This window comes from Plecotus auritus (assembly GCF_963455305.1).
Source record: "Plecotus auritus genome assembly, chromosome: 10".
Classification (NCBI taxonomy): Eukaryota; Metazoa; Chordata; class Mammalia; order Chiroptera; family Vespertilionidae; genus Plecotus; species Plecotus auritus.
This window is the reverse complement of record NC_137785.1, coordinates 9,661,672-9,676,226: the sequence shown is the minus strand read 5'-3', so window position 1 is coordinate 9,676,226 and position 14,555 is coordinate 9,661,672. Positions and strand designations below refer to the sequence as shown.

The window sequence follows — 14,555 nt, the reverse complement described above, 5'->3', positions numbered from 1 at the left end:
TATACCAGAGGATTCAGACCATTGCCAAGAGAATCGTTAATTTTAAAATAATCAGACACTGAGATTATGGGCTGAAAAAAAATCATGAAATTAACGAATTAAAGTCCTAAACCCAGTACCTCATCATTTCTCTTCACAGTTCTGTCAAAAGATACCTCGGTTCAAGGGAGGTCATTGGGGTGGGCCTTAGTCCAGTATACCTGGTGTCCTTATAAGAAGAGGAGGTTCGGACACAGAGACACAGAGGGAGGACCATGTGAGGACACAGAGAGAAGACGGCCCTCTACAGGCCGAGCGGAGAGGCCTCCCAAGGCACCGGGCCTGCTGGCACGTTGATCTCGGGTTTTCCGCCTTCGGAACCTGGAGCAAGTAGTTCCTCACTTGTGTGTCTTGACCTCTGAGTACACGGTGTTGGCATCTTCCTTTCCCTGTGACTTCAGGTTGTGAAACCTGACGAAAGCATAGTGGAGCTCCTGTTCCTCGTCGGCACGGGGGCCAGCACCACCAGGGGCTGGGGGAGCCGAAGGGCCGTCCGTCCGGAACGGGTGCTGATGTGCCTGAGAGGAGAGAAGAGGAAGGATTCCAAGCTACTCAGAAGGGTCTGGAAGAGAGTGGCCAAGGGCCAGGCTGAGATCGCGACTGGTGAGACTTTTATCGTTTACCAGTCCATTTATTTTAAAACTAGAGGCCCAGTGCACGAATTCATGCATAGGTGGGATCCAGCTGGCCTGGCCCCAGTTGGGAAGGATTGGGGCCGGGCCTGTAGGAAGTTGGCCAGCCAGGGCCCCCCCTCCCGCCCCCCATCGGGGTCTGATCAGGGCCAGGCCAGCTGAGGGGAGGGGCCAAGGGCAATTGGCTGGTGGGCCCCACCCCCAATTGGGGTGGGGGCCTATTGGGGGTCAGCAGCTGGGGGAGGGGCCGTGGGAGGTTGGCCAGCCAGCCTCACCCCTGATTGGTGTGGGGGGTGCTGATGGGGGCAGAGCTGGCTGGAGGGAGGGGCCACAGGTCAATTGGGGTGGTGGGGCCCATTGGGGGTGGGGCCAGCCAGCTGTGGGGAGGGGCTGCAGGTGGTTGGCCAGCTGACCCTACCCCTGATCGGGGTTGGGGTCCAATCTGTGATGGGGCCAGGTGGGGGGAGGGGCTGCGGGAGGTTGGCCTGCCAGCTCCACCCCCTGATTGGGCAGGTGGGCGTCATAGCAACCGGTCGTTCTGGTCATTACAGTGTTCAGGTCACTGGCTTTATATATAGAGAGATATGTAGTCATTGCCCTGGCCAGTTTGGCTCAGTGGATAGGGTCCCCAGTTCGATTTCAGTCAAGGGCACCAACCTTGGTTGCAGGCTCCTCCCCAGCCCAGGGCCCTGGTCAGGGCTCGAGCAGGAGGCAACCAATGGATGTGTTTCTCTCACATCGATGTTTCTCTCGTCTCCCTCTCTCTTCTACTCTCCCTAAAAATCAGTGGAAAAATATCCTCAGGTGAGGATTCACAACAACCACAAAAAACGTTTCATCATTGCCCGCCTGGCACGGCTCAGTGGTTGAGCGTTGACCTATGAACCAGGAGATCACGGTTCGATTCCCAGTCAGGGCATAGGCCCAGGTTGCGGGATCAATCCCCAGTGTGGGGTGTGCAGGAGGCAGCCAATCAAAGATTCTCTCTGACCATTGATGGTTCTCTCTCTCGCTCCCTCTCCTTTCTTCTCTGAAATCAATAAAAACCTATTTTTAAAAAATAAATTAAATAACCACTTGTGCAATTCCAGAAAGCGTTGGACATCTAACACTGAGATGTCTAAAAGCCCCAAAAGGGATAATGCTGGATGGAAGCTACGTCCCGTCACTCACCCCAGAGCCGGAGCTGGAGCCAGAGCCTGGGTTCACATCCTTCTCCATGCTCTGCATTAGCTGGGCTGCTTTTTCCCTGCATGTCTTCACTCTAAGGAAACAACCCAGGCCTTTCAGCCTTGCTATGTGGGGCATGGGATGGGCAGACCACCCCTAGTCTATATGAAGAGCCTGTGATGAGGTGGGTGAGTCCTGTCTCCCAAGCCCCAGACAGAGAGTAGCTGGGAAGAGACCCCAATCTACTTGGCCCAGTAGATTACAGGTTGTTTCATGCCAGCGCTCGACCGCCCTTCCCTGGCTCCTGGCTTTCCCACCAGCCGGGGTCCTCCAGCTCAGGTTTTCTGTGATTCCCAGACCTTAAGTCCTTCCCACCCTGACCCCTCCCTCTGTCCCTGGAGCTCACTCCCACCTGAAGATGAGACAAAGGCAGAGAGAAAGCAGGACCAGGGCCATGATGCCAGCTCCCCCAACCACTCGTAGGACGCCACCGGCCCTGGATTCCGGTTTACCTGTAGGTAATTTGAGATTTGTGTAAATTCTAACCCCAATCCACAGCATCCTCCAAACTGGCCATTTCTGTCTCTGTCTGGCCCGTAAGTGGACCCACTCTCCGTCCAGGACTCAGTCACTCGGCACTCTGTCTCCTCGTAGACCCTGGACCAGACCCTTCCCCTCCACACTCCCCTTCCCCGACCTCAGGACTGAGGCTCTTACACATCAGCCACTCCCGTCCAAGCTTTAAAATGCCTCTTTTCCAAGCTCCCTCTCTCCGGGGCTGTTATGGCTTGAATTGTGCGCCCCCAAAATTTGTATGTTGCAGTCCTAGCCCTCCGTGCCCCCCATCACCCCACCGTGTCTCAGAATGTGACCTGAGCCCTGACCGGTTTGGCTCAGTGGATAGAGCATACGCCTGCGGACTGAGGGTCCCAGGTTCAATTCCGGTCAAGGGCGTGTACCTTGGTTGCAGGCACATCCCCAGTAGGGGGTGTGCAGGAGGCAGCTGATCGATGTTTCTCTCTCATCGATGTTTCTAACTCTCTATCCCTCTCCCTTCCTCTCTGTAAAAAAAATCAATAAAGTATATATTTTTTAAAAAAGAATGTGACCTGATTTGGAGAGAGGTCTTTACAGAGGTGACAGTTACAATTTAGGTCACTAGGGTGGACCCTAAATCCAACAGGACCGGTGTCCTCATAATTTGCACACAGACACGCACAGGGAGAATGCCAGGAGTACATGAAGGCAGAGACTGGAGTGATGCTTGTAGAAGCTGAGGAACGCCAAAGATTGCCAGCAACGCCACCCCCCACCCCTGCCCGCACCCAGAAGTTAGGGGAGACCTGTGACACAACCCCAGCCTCAGAAGGACTCAACCCTGCTGACACCTTGACCTCGGACTTCCCGTCTCCAGAACTGTGAGACAACAAGTCTCCCTGACTAAGCCTCCATGTTGGAGGTATTTGGTGGTGGCAGCTGGGAACCTACTACAGCGTCCTGGCTCCTCCTCCCCAGGCAGCACCCCCTCAATAGGCCCCGGACAGCGGCAGGACACTGGCTCTCGGGCCTAATGAACAGTGAAGGAAGTGGCAACTGAGTCTGAGACCAGCGTGGAGCCCCTTCACCATGAGGCTCAGGGAGCTGTTGGCCCCGGGCCCCTGCAGAGCTGGAGGTGACCCTGTAGGAGGCGTTGACATGGTTCCCCAGCTGCCAGTGCAGGGAGGGGGCCAGCTGGGCCCGGGAGGAGCAGCTGCAGTGCAGACCCTGGTCCTCCCAGGAGCAGGAGGGTCCCAGCAGCTGCGGGGGGTCTGTGGGGAGTGAGGAGAAGGGTCAGCGGTGCCTCTGCCCTTCCAGGACCCAGGTGACCTGCCCCAGGAGCCCCTCATCCCCTCCCACCCCCCAACTCACAGAGAGGCTTAACAAGGCAGGGAGGGAGCCCAGCGGGTTCTGAGCTCCGCAAATGGCTTTGCCTTCATGCTCCATTTGCATCTCACGCAGCTCCAGGGGCCCCGGTGCTGAGGGCTGGCAGGGGCCCAGGACTGGTTCCTCAGCACCAGCTCAGGTGACACCACCCACTCCCAGGACTCAGTCTCTCCTCTTCCCACCTCCTTGCAGAACCCGCTGTCGGTTCTGTTCAGGCAGGAGATGCAGGCCCTGTCCTAGCAATCACCTCTGTCCCTCGCAGCCCCCTCCCCAGCTCCACCCTCTCTCTGACCCACTCCCTTCTCCATGGCCTCTGACCTCAAAAGGCCCCCTTACCTGGCAGCTGCAGGACAGAGGCGCTCTGGGCACCTAGGACATTCCTGGCCTCGCAGCTGAGTCTGAGGTCAGAGCTGAGCCCCACGCGGAGGCTCAGGGAGCTGTTGGTCCAGGGCCCCGCTGAGCGGGAGGTGACCGCGTGGGTGGCATTGCTGTGGTTCCCCTCCACCAGCCCCGCCCCCAGACGCCAGCGCAGGGAGGGGGCCGGCTGGGCCCTGGAGGAGCAGCTGCAGAACAGATCCTGGTCCTCCCAGGAGCAGGAGGGTCCCAGCAGCTGCGGGGGGTCTGTGGGGAGCGAGGAGAGGGGTCAGCGGTGCCTCTGCCCTCCCAGCTGGTTGGCAGTTAGACGGACATGAGCAGAGCAAGGACGATGGGCCAGGTATAGAAAATCACCAGGGCAGGAAAACCCGGATGCAAGGCAAAGGGCAAAACTGGGAAGCCAAGGACCTCATCCCAGGGTGAGCTTTCTGTTCGGTCTGATCAAATAATGGAATCGATACCCCTCCCCCCGAGAACTGGCTTTTCAGGCCATTTCACTATGGACATTCCCTTTGCTGAGACCACATTTCACTGGCGGTGACCACATTCCATGATCTCCCCTCCGGGTCTGCACAGAGAAGTCTCCTTTAAACGCCACCGACTCCCGTCACTGGGTGCTGGAGCCATCCAGGCTCAGCCGGCTGGTGTGCGGGTGATCAAATAAATTCGTGATCCCTCACCACCCTGGCCTCGTGCGTTCCTCCTTCAGCGACCTAACACGTTCCTCCTTTAGCAAACCGCTGGTCATGCCGTTCGGACCCTTCCCTGACCAATCCTCCCCGGGCCTGCTGCTGGTCATGGGGTCTACGGAGAATAGCCCTCAAGCCAGCCGTGGGCAAACTACGGCCTGCAGGCCGGATAGAACAGCCGAACGGGCCGGATCCGCGGAGCCGAAAGAGCAGAGGGTTCTCTTGCTCTCCCCTCCGCTCCTTCACCAGCAGCAGTGTTAACATGGCAACGTTGGGAAACACGGCCGCAGCTCCTTCTTCTGAGTGGGCAGATTTATATCCGCCCATTCAGTAGAAGGAACAACCTCTCAATCTTCCAGAGCAGGGGTGGGCAAACTTTTTGACTCGAGGGCCACAATGGGTTCTTAAACTGGACCAGAGGGCCGGAACAAAAGCATGGATGGAGTGTTTGTGTGAACTAATATAAATTCAAAGTAAAGGAGTGGAGGGGAGAGCAAGAGAACCAGATAGAACAGCCGGATCCGGCCTGCGGGCCATCGTTTGCCCACGGCTGTTCCAGAGGCTCCTTGTAATGCCCGCGGACGCGTCCCCCGACTTCACCCTGGGAATGCGTAGACACGTTATCGTGGTGATGTAGGGAGACACGCCCCTGGAGAGCACAGTATCAGAGCATTAGCTAAAAAGGAGACCAACAACACTGTTCCCACTGAAGTAGATGTTTTAAAGACCAAAAACCTTTCAACCCAGTCTACATTGCCATCTACATCTACGTCCCGGGCATAATTTGGAAGTTGCACTAAAGAAAATGTTTAATTTACTGTTTACACATTTTGTTCTTTTCTATTTGTTTTAGTTTTAAATTATTTTATTATATTTAAGTTTAATTTGAAAGGCTTTTGTACCTTTCCTTTGTTAGGCAATTTTATTTTGCCTTTGCCATCTTCAATATAAGGTATGTTATTGTGCTATGATTCCTCCATTTTTTGAAGTTTCAAATTATAATAATTAGTGTTTACATTCTTCTTGTTAAAATGTTTGAAATGAATAAAACTATTGAAATTAAAAAAAAAAAAAGACCGTACCCTTTTTTGTAATGATGTTTACTTTGAATTTATATTAGTTCACACAAACACTCCATCCATGCTTTTGTTCCGGCCCTCCGGTCCAGTTTAAGAACCCATTGTGGCCCTCAAGTCAAAAAGTTTGCCCACCCCTGCCTTAAGCATTAAGCCTTCAGGACAATGAGATTCCGAACCCCGTCAAATGCATCGAGGCCTCGGTTGTGTTTCAGCTGCAGGCCCAGAACAGCAGCAAAGCCAGAGGAAGGGACACCACGGCGGACCTCAGGACCAGCTGCAGTGACCAATGACCCCCTGCCCTGGACTCACCAATCAGTGGACACCGTGACCCTGACAGGACACACCCCGAAGAGCTGACGAACATTCTACTGGGATCCTCCCCCAATGCCAGACCTCCAGATAAACACCCTCAAGACGGGGACCCAGTATGCTGGGGGTCACACCGGACCTCCCCCCCTCCCCCACTGCTTCACTCACACACACACACACACACACACACACACACACACACACACACGGACACGGACACACACAGGGACATTACCTTTATTCCTCTCTATCCTAAGCGCCAAGGGCCCCTTCCTTGGCCTCTGTAACCTGCTTTCTAAGCCCCTTTCTTCTACGGATCACTTCTTCTACCTCTCTGGCTTTCTAAATAAACTTCCATTTATACTTTGAGTCTTGCCTCTGAATTCTTTCTTAGCCAGAACTCAAGAACTGAGGTTGCCGAACCAAGGTTCGGTCAGACCCCACCAGTCTAACACCTGTTGCCATTCTCAGTGCTGCCAACACCAGGGCCTAGGTGTGCAGCCCCTGGGTAACCCAGGGCGCCCCCCCACCCCCACCCCTCATTCACAGAGAGGCTTGGCAAGGCAGGGAGGGAGCCCAGCAGGTTCTGGAGCTCTGCAGATGAATTCACCTTCCTGCTCCATTTGCATCCCAGGCAGCTCCGGGACCCCAGGGTCTGAGGGCTTTTCCCTCCCAGCATGACACCTCCCACTCCCAGGACTCAGTCTCTCCTCTTCCCACCTCCTTGCAGAACCCGCTGTAGGTTCCGCTTGGGCAAGAGATGGTGGGCCCTGTCCTAACATCACCCCTGTCCCTGCGCAGCCCCCCTCTCCCAGCTCCGCCTTCTCTCTGACCCACTCCTTTCTCCGTGGCCTCTGCCCCCAGCAGGCCCTGACCTGGCAGCAGCAGAACAGAGGCGCTCTGGACCCCGTGCACATTCCGGGCCTCGCAGCTGAGTCTGAGTCCCTCCCTGAGCCCCGTGCAGCAGAGGCTCAGGGAGCTGTTGGTCCAGGGCCCCACTGAGCTGGAGGTGACCGAGTGGGAGGCGTTGCCATAGTTCCCCTCCAGCAGCCCCGCCCCCAGCCGCCAGCGCAGGGAGGGGGCCGGCTGGGCCCTGGAGGAGCAGCTGCAGTGCAGACCCTGGTCCTCCCAGGAGCAGGAGGGTCCCAGCAGCTGCGGGGGGTCTGTGGGGAGCGAGGAGAAGGGTCAGCGGTGCCTCTAATCTCCCCAGAACCCAGCTGTCCTGCTCCCCGGGGTCTCCACACTCACAGACCACGGAGAGGCTGAGGGAGACACTTTGGGAGCCCAGCGGGTGCCGAGCTTGGCAGGTGAACTCTCCTTCCTGTGCAGGCCCCACGCGAGGCAGCTCCAGGATCGCGGTGCTGGAGACGGGGGTGGCTTTCAGGCCTGGGGAGCCCCGGATCCAGCTCAGCTTGGCAAGGGGGTTGCTGTCAGCCACACAGATCAGCCTCAGGGTCTGACCCTCCAGGATGGAAAGGGATGTGGTTTGCAGAATCTTGAGGGCTGAGAGGAAAGAGAGAGAGGGAGGGAGAGAGAGAGATGGGGTGGACAAAGTTAGGGTCTCTCTTCCTTGCTATGTCCACACTAGCTCTGAGGAGAGGACCAGCGCTGTCCTGGCCTCAGGCCTCCCAAACGGGCCCAAAGTCGCCCAGGCTGCCTGGCAGATGGAGGACAGCGGGCTGGGAATATGAAAAACAAAAGCAGTCATGGGCCAAAGAGGAGGTAACGGAACGGGAGGAGGCAGAACTTCAGAGAGGAAGGTGAAGCAAGAGGGATGCAAGCTTCCTTTTTATTTAGCCACCGAAAGCTGTGGGGGAGCAAAAGGTTAGAGAGTTGGGGTGTGGGGAGGAACCTTCCATCTGTCCTCAGTAGCTGGCCCCCCTATATATCCCACGTAGTCCCCGGCCCATTGGAGCTCTGAACCCACCTAGACCCTGTGTCCATCCCCGCCCTGAGGGCAGAGGTCCCTTCCTACCTGTGCTGTTTCCTTGAAAGATGCTGATGGCCATGTTCTGTGGAGCATCTGGGACAGAAGGACATGGCAGCCTCAACATCCATGCAACCAGGAAAAGGGGTTTCCTTCCTGGTGGACTATCAGGACCCCGATTTCAAGCCCTGGCCCAGCTCTTCCCTGGCCACAACCCCTTAGGGACCTGGGAGTCCTGGCCCAGCACTCACAGGTGATGTTGAGCTGGATGGTTCTCTCCACACTCACACCAGTGGCAGGAAAATGCACCTGACAGGTGAGGTTGGTGCCGTGGTCCTGGGGCCGTGGGGTGAGAGTGAGCACGGAGGAGCTATGATGAGACCTGGGGCCCAGGGAGGTGTAAGCAGCTGACGTCCAGGAGAAGATGGGGGCCGTGCCCTCCTCACAGGCCCAGGGCACATAGCAGGTCAATTTCTTGGGGCGGCCGGACTCCAGGGGCCCTGGGATGAGGATGTCAGGTTTGTTGGTCAGGGCTGGAGTGAAGAGAGAGATGGTTAGGACCCCTTGGCATGTCAGCCTGCCCCAGGGTTTTATCAGGGCTGTCCCCACCCCAACCTCAGGGGCCTTCATTTTTCCATTTCTGGTACCTGACACCTGGGGGTCTTTCTTTGGGCCCCTACCATACCTATCACTTTCAGAGAGAGCGTTTTATCTTCATATGTATGTTTATAGAATCTATTTTCTATTTGAAGGTAGTACGTCCCACTGTCCCTCATGTTGACATCTCTGATGGTCAGGGAGCAGTCATTGGACTTGGGGTTCCTGAGGAGCAAGAACCGGCCCTGGATCCTCTCCTGTAGCTCCTTTTCTGGATCGTTTGTGGCCACTAAAAGAGCATCTTTTCTATTCCCTTCTTTCTTGAACCAATACAGATAGGTGGATCCACCGATACTCCAGGAGTAGAAAAACTTGCACCACACAAAGACACACAGACTCTCCTGCACGGTCACAGACTCCTTTAGTTGCAGCCGGTAGCTTGAATCCTTAGCCAGGGCTCCTAGGGAGAGAGAAAAACTCAGCCTGGAGCTCCAGGGCCTCCCCCAAGTGGGCTGCCCTCTCCCCTCGGCCCACTCACCTCCCCACAGCACGGGCAGCAGCAGCAACAGCAGCCTCAGCAACATCTCTTCCTCATGCCCTGACACTGTCTGTCTCCTCGGTTCGGGTCCCTCTGCGAGAGAGTGGAAAAGATGCAGATGAGGGAGGGCAGAGAAAGCTTAGACAGGAAGCCTGTGGTGAGAACCAAAGGTCACAAACCCAGAAGAAGGAACCTCAGATTCAGAGAGTCCGCTATGATTGACTCTTTGAATCATCCAGCCCCATTTCTGCCTGAGGCAAATGAACCCTGAGGCTCAGAGGAAGCGAGAGGCTTGTCCAAGTAAGATAGCAAGGGCGGATGAGAGCCCCCATGTCCTGGGTCCACGGGCAATCACCTACACTGGAGAAGCTGGTCCCACCTGGCCAGCTCCCTGACAGTCATGCCCTTGGGACTCTCATGGAGGTGGCCTGCTAGGGATGGGTCTCCGGAGAGCCAATATGGGCACCAGTAGCAGAAAAGGGTCTAGAGGAGCCAACCAAAACACCCCATACCACCACTCATTTCCTTCATTCATGCCTTTGCAAACTAACAAAAAAAGATTTGAACCGGTCCTGACCTTCAACTACTTCAAGCAGTGAGGGAAGACGGACCAGTGGATGGGCTCTAGAGCTTTATCTGAAGGCCATGGGGAAACTGTGGAAGATTCTTAAGTAAGAAAGGAGCAGGGTCATATAGGTATCAACATGGTCTCTCTGAGGCCAGGGTAGGGAAAGAGGTGGAAGAGAGAGGCAGGAGGTCAAGAGGCCAGAGAACAAGACTATTGTGGTTGCTCAAGAAGGTGAGAACCAAATCTGCATGTTCTGTAGGAAAGAGGTGATGTGAAAGACACTTTGGGGAAGTGAAATTTGAGGGGAGGTGTGATGGGTCTGGGAGGGAGGCACATAGAGTGACTCCCAGAACCCTGACAAAAGTAACAGGGGGGCCTGGGGGTACCATCTCCAAGAGCACAGTAAATGGCCAGAGCCGGGCTGGGAAGAAAGTTGTAGGAAGACAGTAGAGTTGGGCCCTGGGGCTCTTTCCTGGGGACCCTTGGCTACTTGTCACATGCAGAGACAGTGTCATATATTGAGAGTCATGGTTCACATAATCTCTTTCTATCCGGAAGTATTCCCACTTCCCCACATCTTGGAAAAGCTGATACTCAGAGAGCAACTGTGGGCCCTTCGGTCCCCCAGGTGGTGGAATTGGCCCCAGGTTCTCTCATCCAGGTTTTGATAGGGCCTGTGGCTAGAGGGGGGATGATGGTGTCTGTGGGCCACCTCCAAGATATGAAGGTGGTTGTGGAGTGGGCTAACCTTAGCCCAAGAAACCCATGGGTTGGACTGGAGAATGGGACAGGAGGCAGAGGCAGGCTCTCCTTTGCTGTGTCACTGACTGAAGATCACACACTGTTCCTGCAATATCCTCCGGGGACCAGTCTCTGACTGCAGCCCCGCCCGGAAACCTCTTGCTCAGACCTCAGTAGCCCGCATAGCTGTGGCCACTGCAGCATCGGCATCTCTGGGCTGCAAAGAAATAGTCCAGATTCCCTTGACACCATCTGACTCTCAGCCTGGAGGTGGGGGCAACTGCTGGGTGTCTAGAGACTCTTTCTGGATGGAAATGTATGGTTTCTGCCCCAAACTTCTCCCTTCAACAGAAATACCCCTCTCTCCCTTGGGCCACTGCAGGGGAAGCGAAAGCTGAGCTCTACTCCCCCTGGACCACAGCAGGGTGGACCCTTCCCTCCTCTTGTACCCTGAAACCCTGCCTCTCACCTCCTGAAGACCAACACCCACTTCCCTCAAGACAGATGTGGAATTTGAGGGTCAATTTCCTCCAGACAGCTTTCTTGGAGCCCCTCTCATGGGGACAGAAGAGTGGGATTCCAAGACTCTTCTGGGACCAAATCCTCTCTGTTTCAGAACCCTTCCCAGGGCTGGAGCACCCCAGGTGTCCCAGGAAGCATTGGGTGAACACTTTTTTAAAAATATATATTTTTTTATTGATTTCAGAGGGGAAAAGAGAGAGAAACATCAATGATGAGAGAGAATCATTGATGGCTGTCTCCTGCATACCCCACACTGGGGATTGAGCCTGCAACTAGGGTGAGGAGCAGAGGTACATTCTACTACATGCTCTTTGACACCCTTTGAATATATGAGACCATGCAAATAACTTGGGGGGGGAGGGAAAAATAATTAAAGTGAAAGTATTGTAAACTAAAGAGGTGAGGCTGGGTGAAGAGATAGGATCAAGAGGGGTCTTCAAAGGCAATGCCTGATCTTTGAATTTGGCTCCTGGAGAGACAGCTGAGAAGTTTAAGAAGTCAGCTGCCAAAACAAAAGATCCCTCCAAGTGGTCCATAGAAGTGAGGATGCAAAGTCTCCATAAGATTTGACAAGAAGAAGGTCTTTGTTATGGTGGTGAGAATAGGGGCTGATAATTGGGGACAGGATCTAGGGTGCTTCTTAATCTCTATACTCTGCATTTCTGATCTCAGCCCTCCTACCATTCAAGCTCTGAGATTTTGACTCTACTCTGAGGTGCCATGGACACCTCGTCCCTCCATCACAGCATTGCAAAGGAGAAGGTCTCTCCTGCCTTTATTATTTCCACGGAAGACACCAATGGTCAGGTTCTGTGGAGCATCTGAATTCGGAGGCCAGTATGTTCCTCTTCAGTTTTGAAGTTAGTTTCCATTTTAGCGTCCTCTTGGCCCCCTGCCCCTGTCAAAATCCAGTCCTCAGTTCCATTTGCCTCAGGCCCTGACTCTCTTGTTGTTATTACTCACAACAACCCAGAAGCTTGGCCCAAACTCACAAGGAGACAATGAGCTGAATGGTTATGTCTGTGGTCACATGGGATCTCAGTAAGCTCAATTGGTAGGTGACATTGGTGTCATGGTGCCAGGGCCTATGGGATTGTTGGCAGCAAAAGAGCACCAGGTATTAGACCTTGGTTCAGCAAACCCAGTTCAAGGGTTCTGGCTAAGAGAAGAATTCAGAACCAAGACTCAAATAATAAGAAGGAATGTATTTAGAGAAACATAGAAGTAGAAGTAGGCTCAGAAAACAAGTTACAGAGGCAAAAGAATGGCCCTGAGAGCTTTGGAGAAAGAGAGAGGCAAGGAAAACGCACCTTGTGCTCAGGAGAGAGTGAGAACCCTGGGGAAAGAAGGGGCAGGAGGAAGGCACAGGTGTGCTGGTAGAGAGAGCGTGCTGGGGGCTTTTTTTTTTTCCCATCCTGAGGGATTTTCTCTGGAGGACTCGGGGGGCGGGGGGATCTCAATGCAGCTGGTCCTGAGGGCAGCCATGGCGTTGCTCTGTCTGGTTTTTCTGCCTTTCTGGGCCTGAGGTTGAAACACAGATGAAGCCTAGATGTCATCTATGGGGTTAATATTCAAGGGAGTGGTCATGTGAGGGCTTGTAGTTTTGCCCATTGCTAGGCACATGGGGCTCTCCGCCCTGGTGACCCTCTGCACCTGGCCTATCTGTCCCACTCTGCTCGTGCCTGCCTGACTGCCTACGGCAGGATGATGGTGACCTCTGACAAGTGAGCTGTTCCAGGACCCAAGGAGATAAGCGTGTCCCGTATCCAGAAGAAGGTATGGGGCTTCCTCCAATTACAGGCTGCTGGCACAGAGCAGATCAGGGTCCCAGGTTGGCCGGACTCTAGAAGTGCTGCGACTTGAATGTCAGGTGTCTGGGTGAGGTCTGGGAAGGGCAGAGGAAGAAACTCAAGACACGGAGAAGGGACTCCAAGGTGTGACTCTGGAAGTGGCCTCTGCACCAGCCCCCAAAATACCTCCCCTCTGAGCCTTGGCTTCTGGGCACACCTACCCTCACTTTGATCCTTGCCCCTACACTATAAGCAGAGGCCCTGTCCTACCTGTCACTTTCAAAAACTGTGTCTTATACTTGAAAGTAAACTTCACAACAGGTCCCCTTGAGGCAGGAAATTTAGAACAGGGAACAAAGGCCTCAAGCTCTACCCCTCCCCTTTCTGTCTGGCCAGAACATCAAAACCGACCTTCACTGACCTGTTCCCCATGTCCCCTTCCCAAATTTCCTGTAATTGAGAAGATTAAGAAAGGAGAGAGAGAGAGAGAGAGAGAGAGAGAGAGAGAGAGAGAGAGAGAGAGAGAGAGAGAGAGAAGGAGAGAGAAAGGAAGAAAGAAAGAAAATAAATTGCTATTTGAAAGAAGGGACAAGGACAAGCTGTCTTCAGCAGTCACCCCACCAGCATCAGAAGCCAGGCATGACCCTATCCACTCCCCCCTTGCCCACATTTAATAAAAACCTTCCACCCAGACCCCGTTGATGCATTCCATTCTCAGAGGTCGCCCTCTCTCACTTCTTGAGAGAGTGCAAAGCATACTATCACTTTAATAAATTTACTGTGCTTTGCTAAATCCTTCTGTCATGCTCTCAAACCCTTTCTTGGGCTGTGACAAGAACCTGGACCCAGTATCAGGTTGAGGCCTCCATTGGCCTCCCCAGGTGCCACCCAGCATCACCCTCTCCAACCGAAATAAGTACACCCTGCCATCTTCCCTCCTGGCATCTCTGATGTTCAGGGAGCAGTTGTTGGTCTGGGGGTCCCTGAGGTTATGGAAGCAGCCCAGGGTCCTCTTTTGCAGCTTCTGACCTGGTTTGTTTGTTTGAGAATCCTAGTGTACGTTGGCCCCTTCCAGGAAACAGAAGATGGAAAGTAGGTCCAAGTGATTCCATCTGGAGGTAAGAGAAGGTACAGGGCACCAGGACATGCAAGCCCTCCTGCATGGTGACGGGCCCTGGTGTCTGCAGCTCATACCCTGCATGGTCCTCCAGGGACACTGTGGAGAGCCCCACATTTGTCTCTGAGACATTTAGCTTCAGACGCTCCCCACCCCCCTCTGCCCCAGCCCACTCACCTTCCCATCGCAAGGACAGCAGTAGTAGCAGGCGTGACATCTCTGAGACCGGAGGGCCTAGTCAGAACTCCTTAACACAATCTGATTAGCTCTTCCTGGCAGACACCTGGCATCTATTTGTGGGTTTTGCCTCAAACACTCCTCTCTGACAAGAACACCCAAAACCACTGCAGGGGAAGTGAAGGTTAAGCCTAATTCACCCCAGAGATACTTCACAAGGGAGCTCTGTTGCTTTCACTTCCCCACACAGACACCTCCTCCTGGAGACCCTTCTCCACCTTCCCTCGGGGGAAGCCAGGCATTCAGGTAATTTTCCCACCATGCAGGGCACTCACCTGGGACCAAATCCTCCCGTCCCATGC

General features: G+C 54.4%; 1 protein-coding gene and 1 long non-coding RNA gene across 2 annotated transcripts; both read right to left on the bottom strand.

The window, feature by feature from the left end:
• Window positions 1-230: 230 nt before the first annotated feature.
• LOC308235726 lies at window positions 231-2,405 on the bottom strand. Its single transcript, XR_013959208.1, has 3 exons — window positions 2,254-2,405; window positions 1,845-1,935; window positions 231-557 (listed from the first exon to the last, which is right to left on the bottom strand). It is a non-coding gene; the product is annotated as an uncharacterized lncRNA (long non-coding RNA).
• A 962-nt stretch (window positions 2,406-3,367) lies between these two features.
• On the bottom strand, window positions 3,368-13,998 carry LOC308235348 (sialic acid-binding Ig-like lectin 5; the record flags this gene model as incomplete). Its single annotated transcript, XM_080644098.1, has 9 exons — window positions 13,929-13,998; window positions 9,279-9,371; window positions 8,395-9,200; window positions 8,192-8,239; window positions 7,465-7,719; window positions 7,092-7,379; window positions 4,101-4,385; window positions 3,467-3,649; window positions 3,368-3,408 (listed from the first exon to the last, which is right to left on the bottom strand). The coding sequence occupies exons 3-9, from the start codon at window positions 8,771-8,773 to the stop codon at window positions 3,368-3,370; spliced, it is 1,479 nt and encodes a 492-aa protein (XP_080500224.1). The 5' UTR covers window positions 8,774-9,200; window positions 9,279-9,371; window positions 13,929-13,998.
• Between the last annotated feature and the right edge of the window lie 557 nt (window positions 13,999-14,555).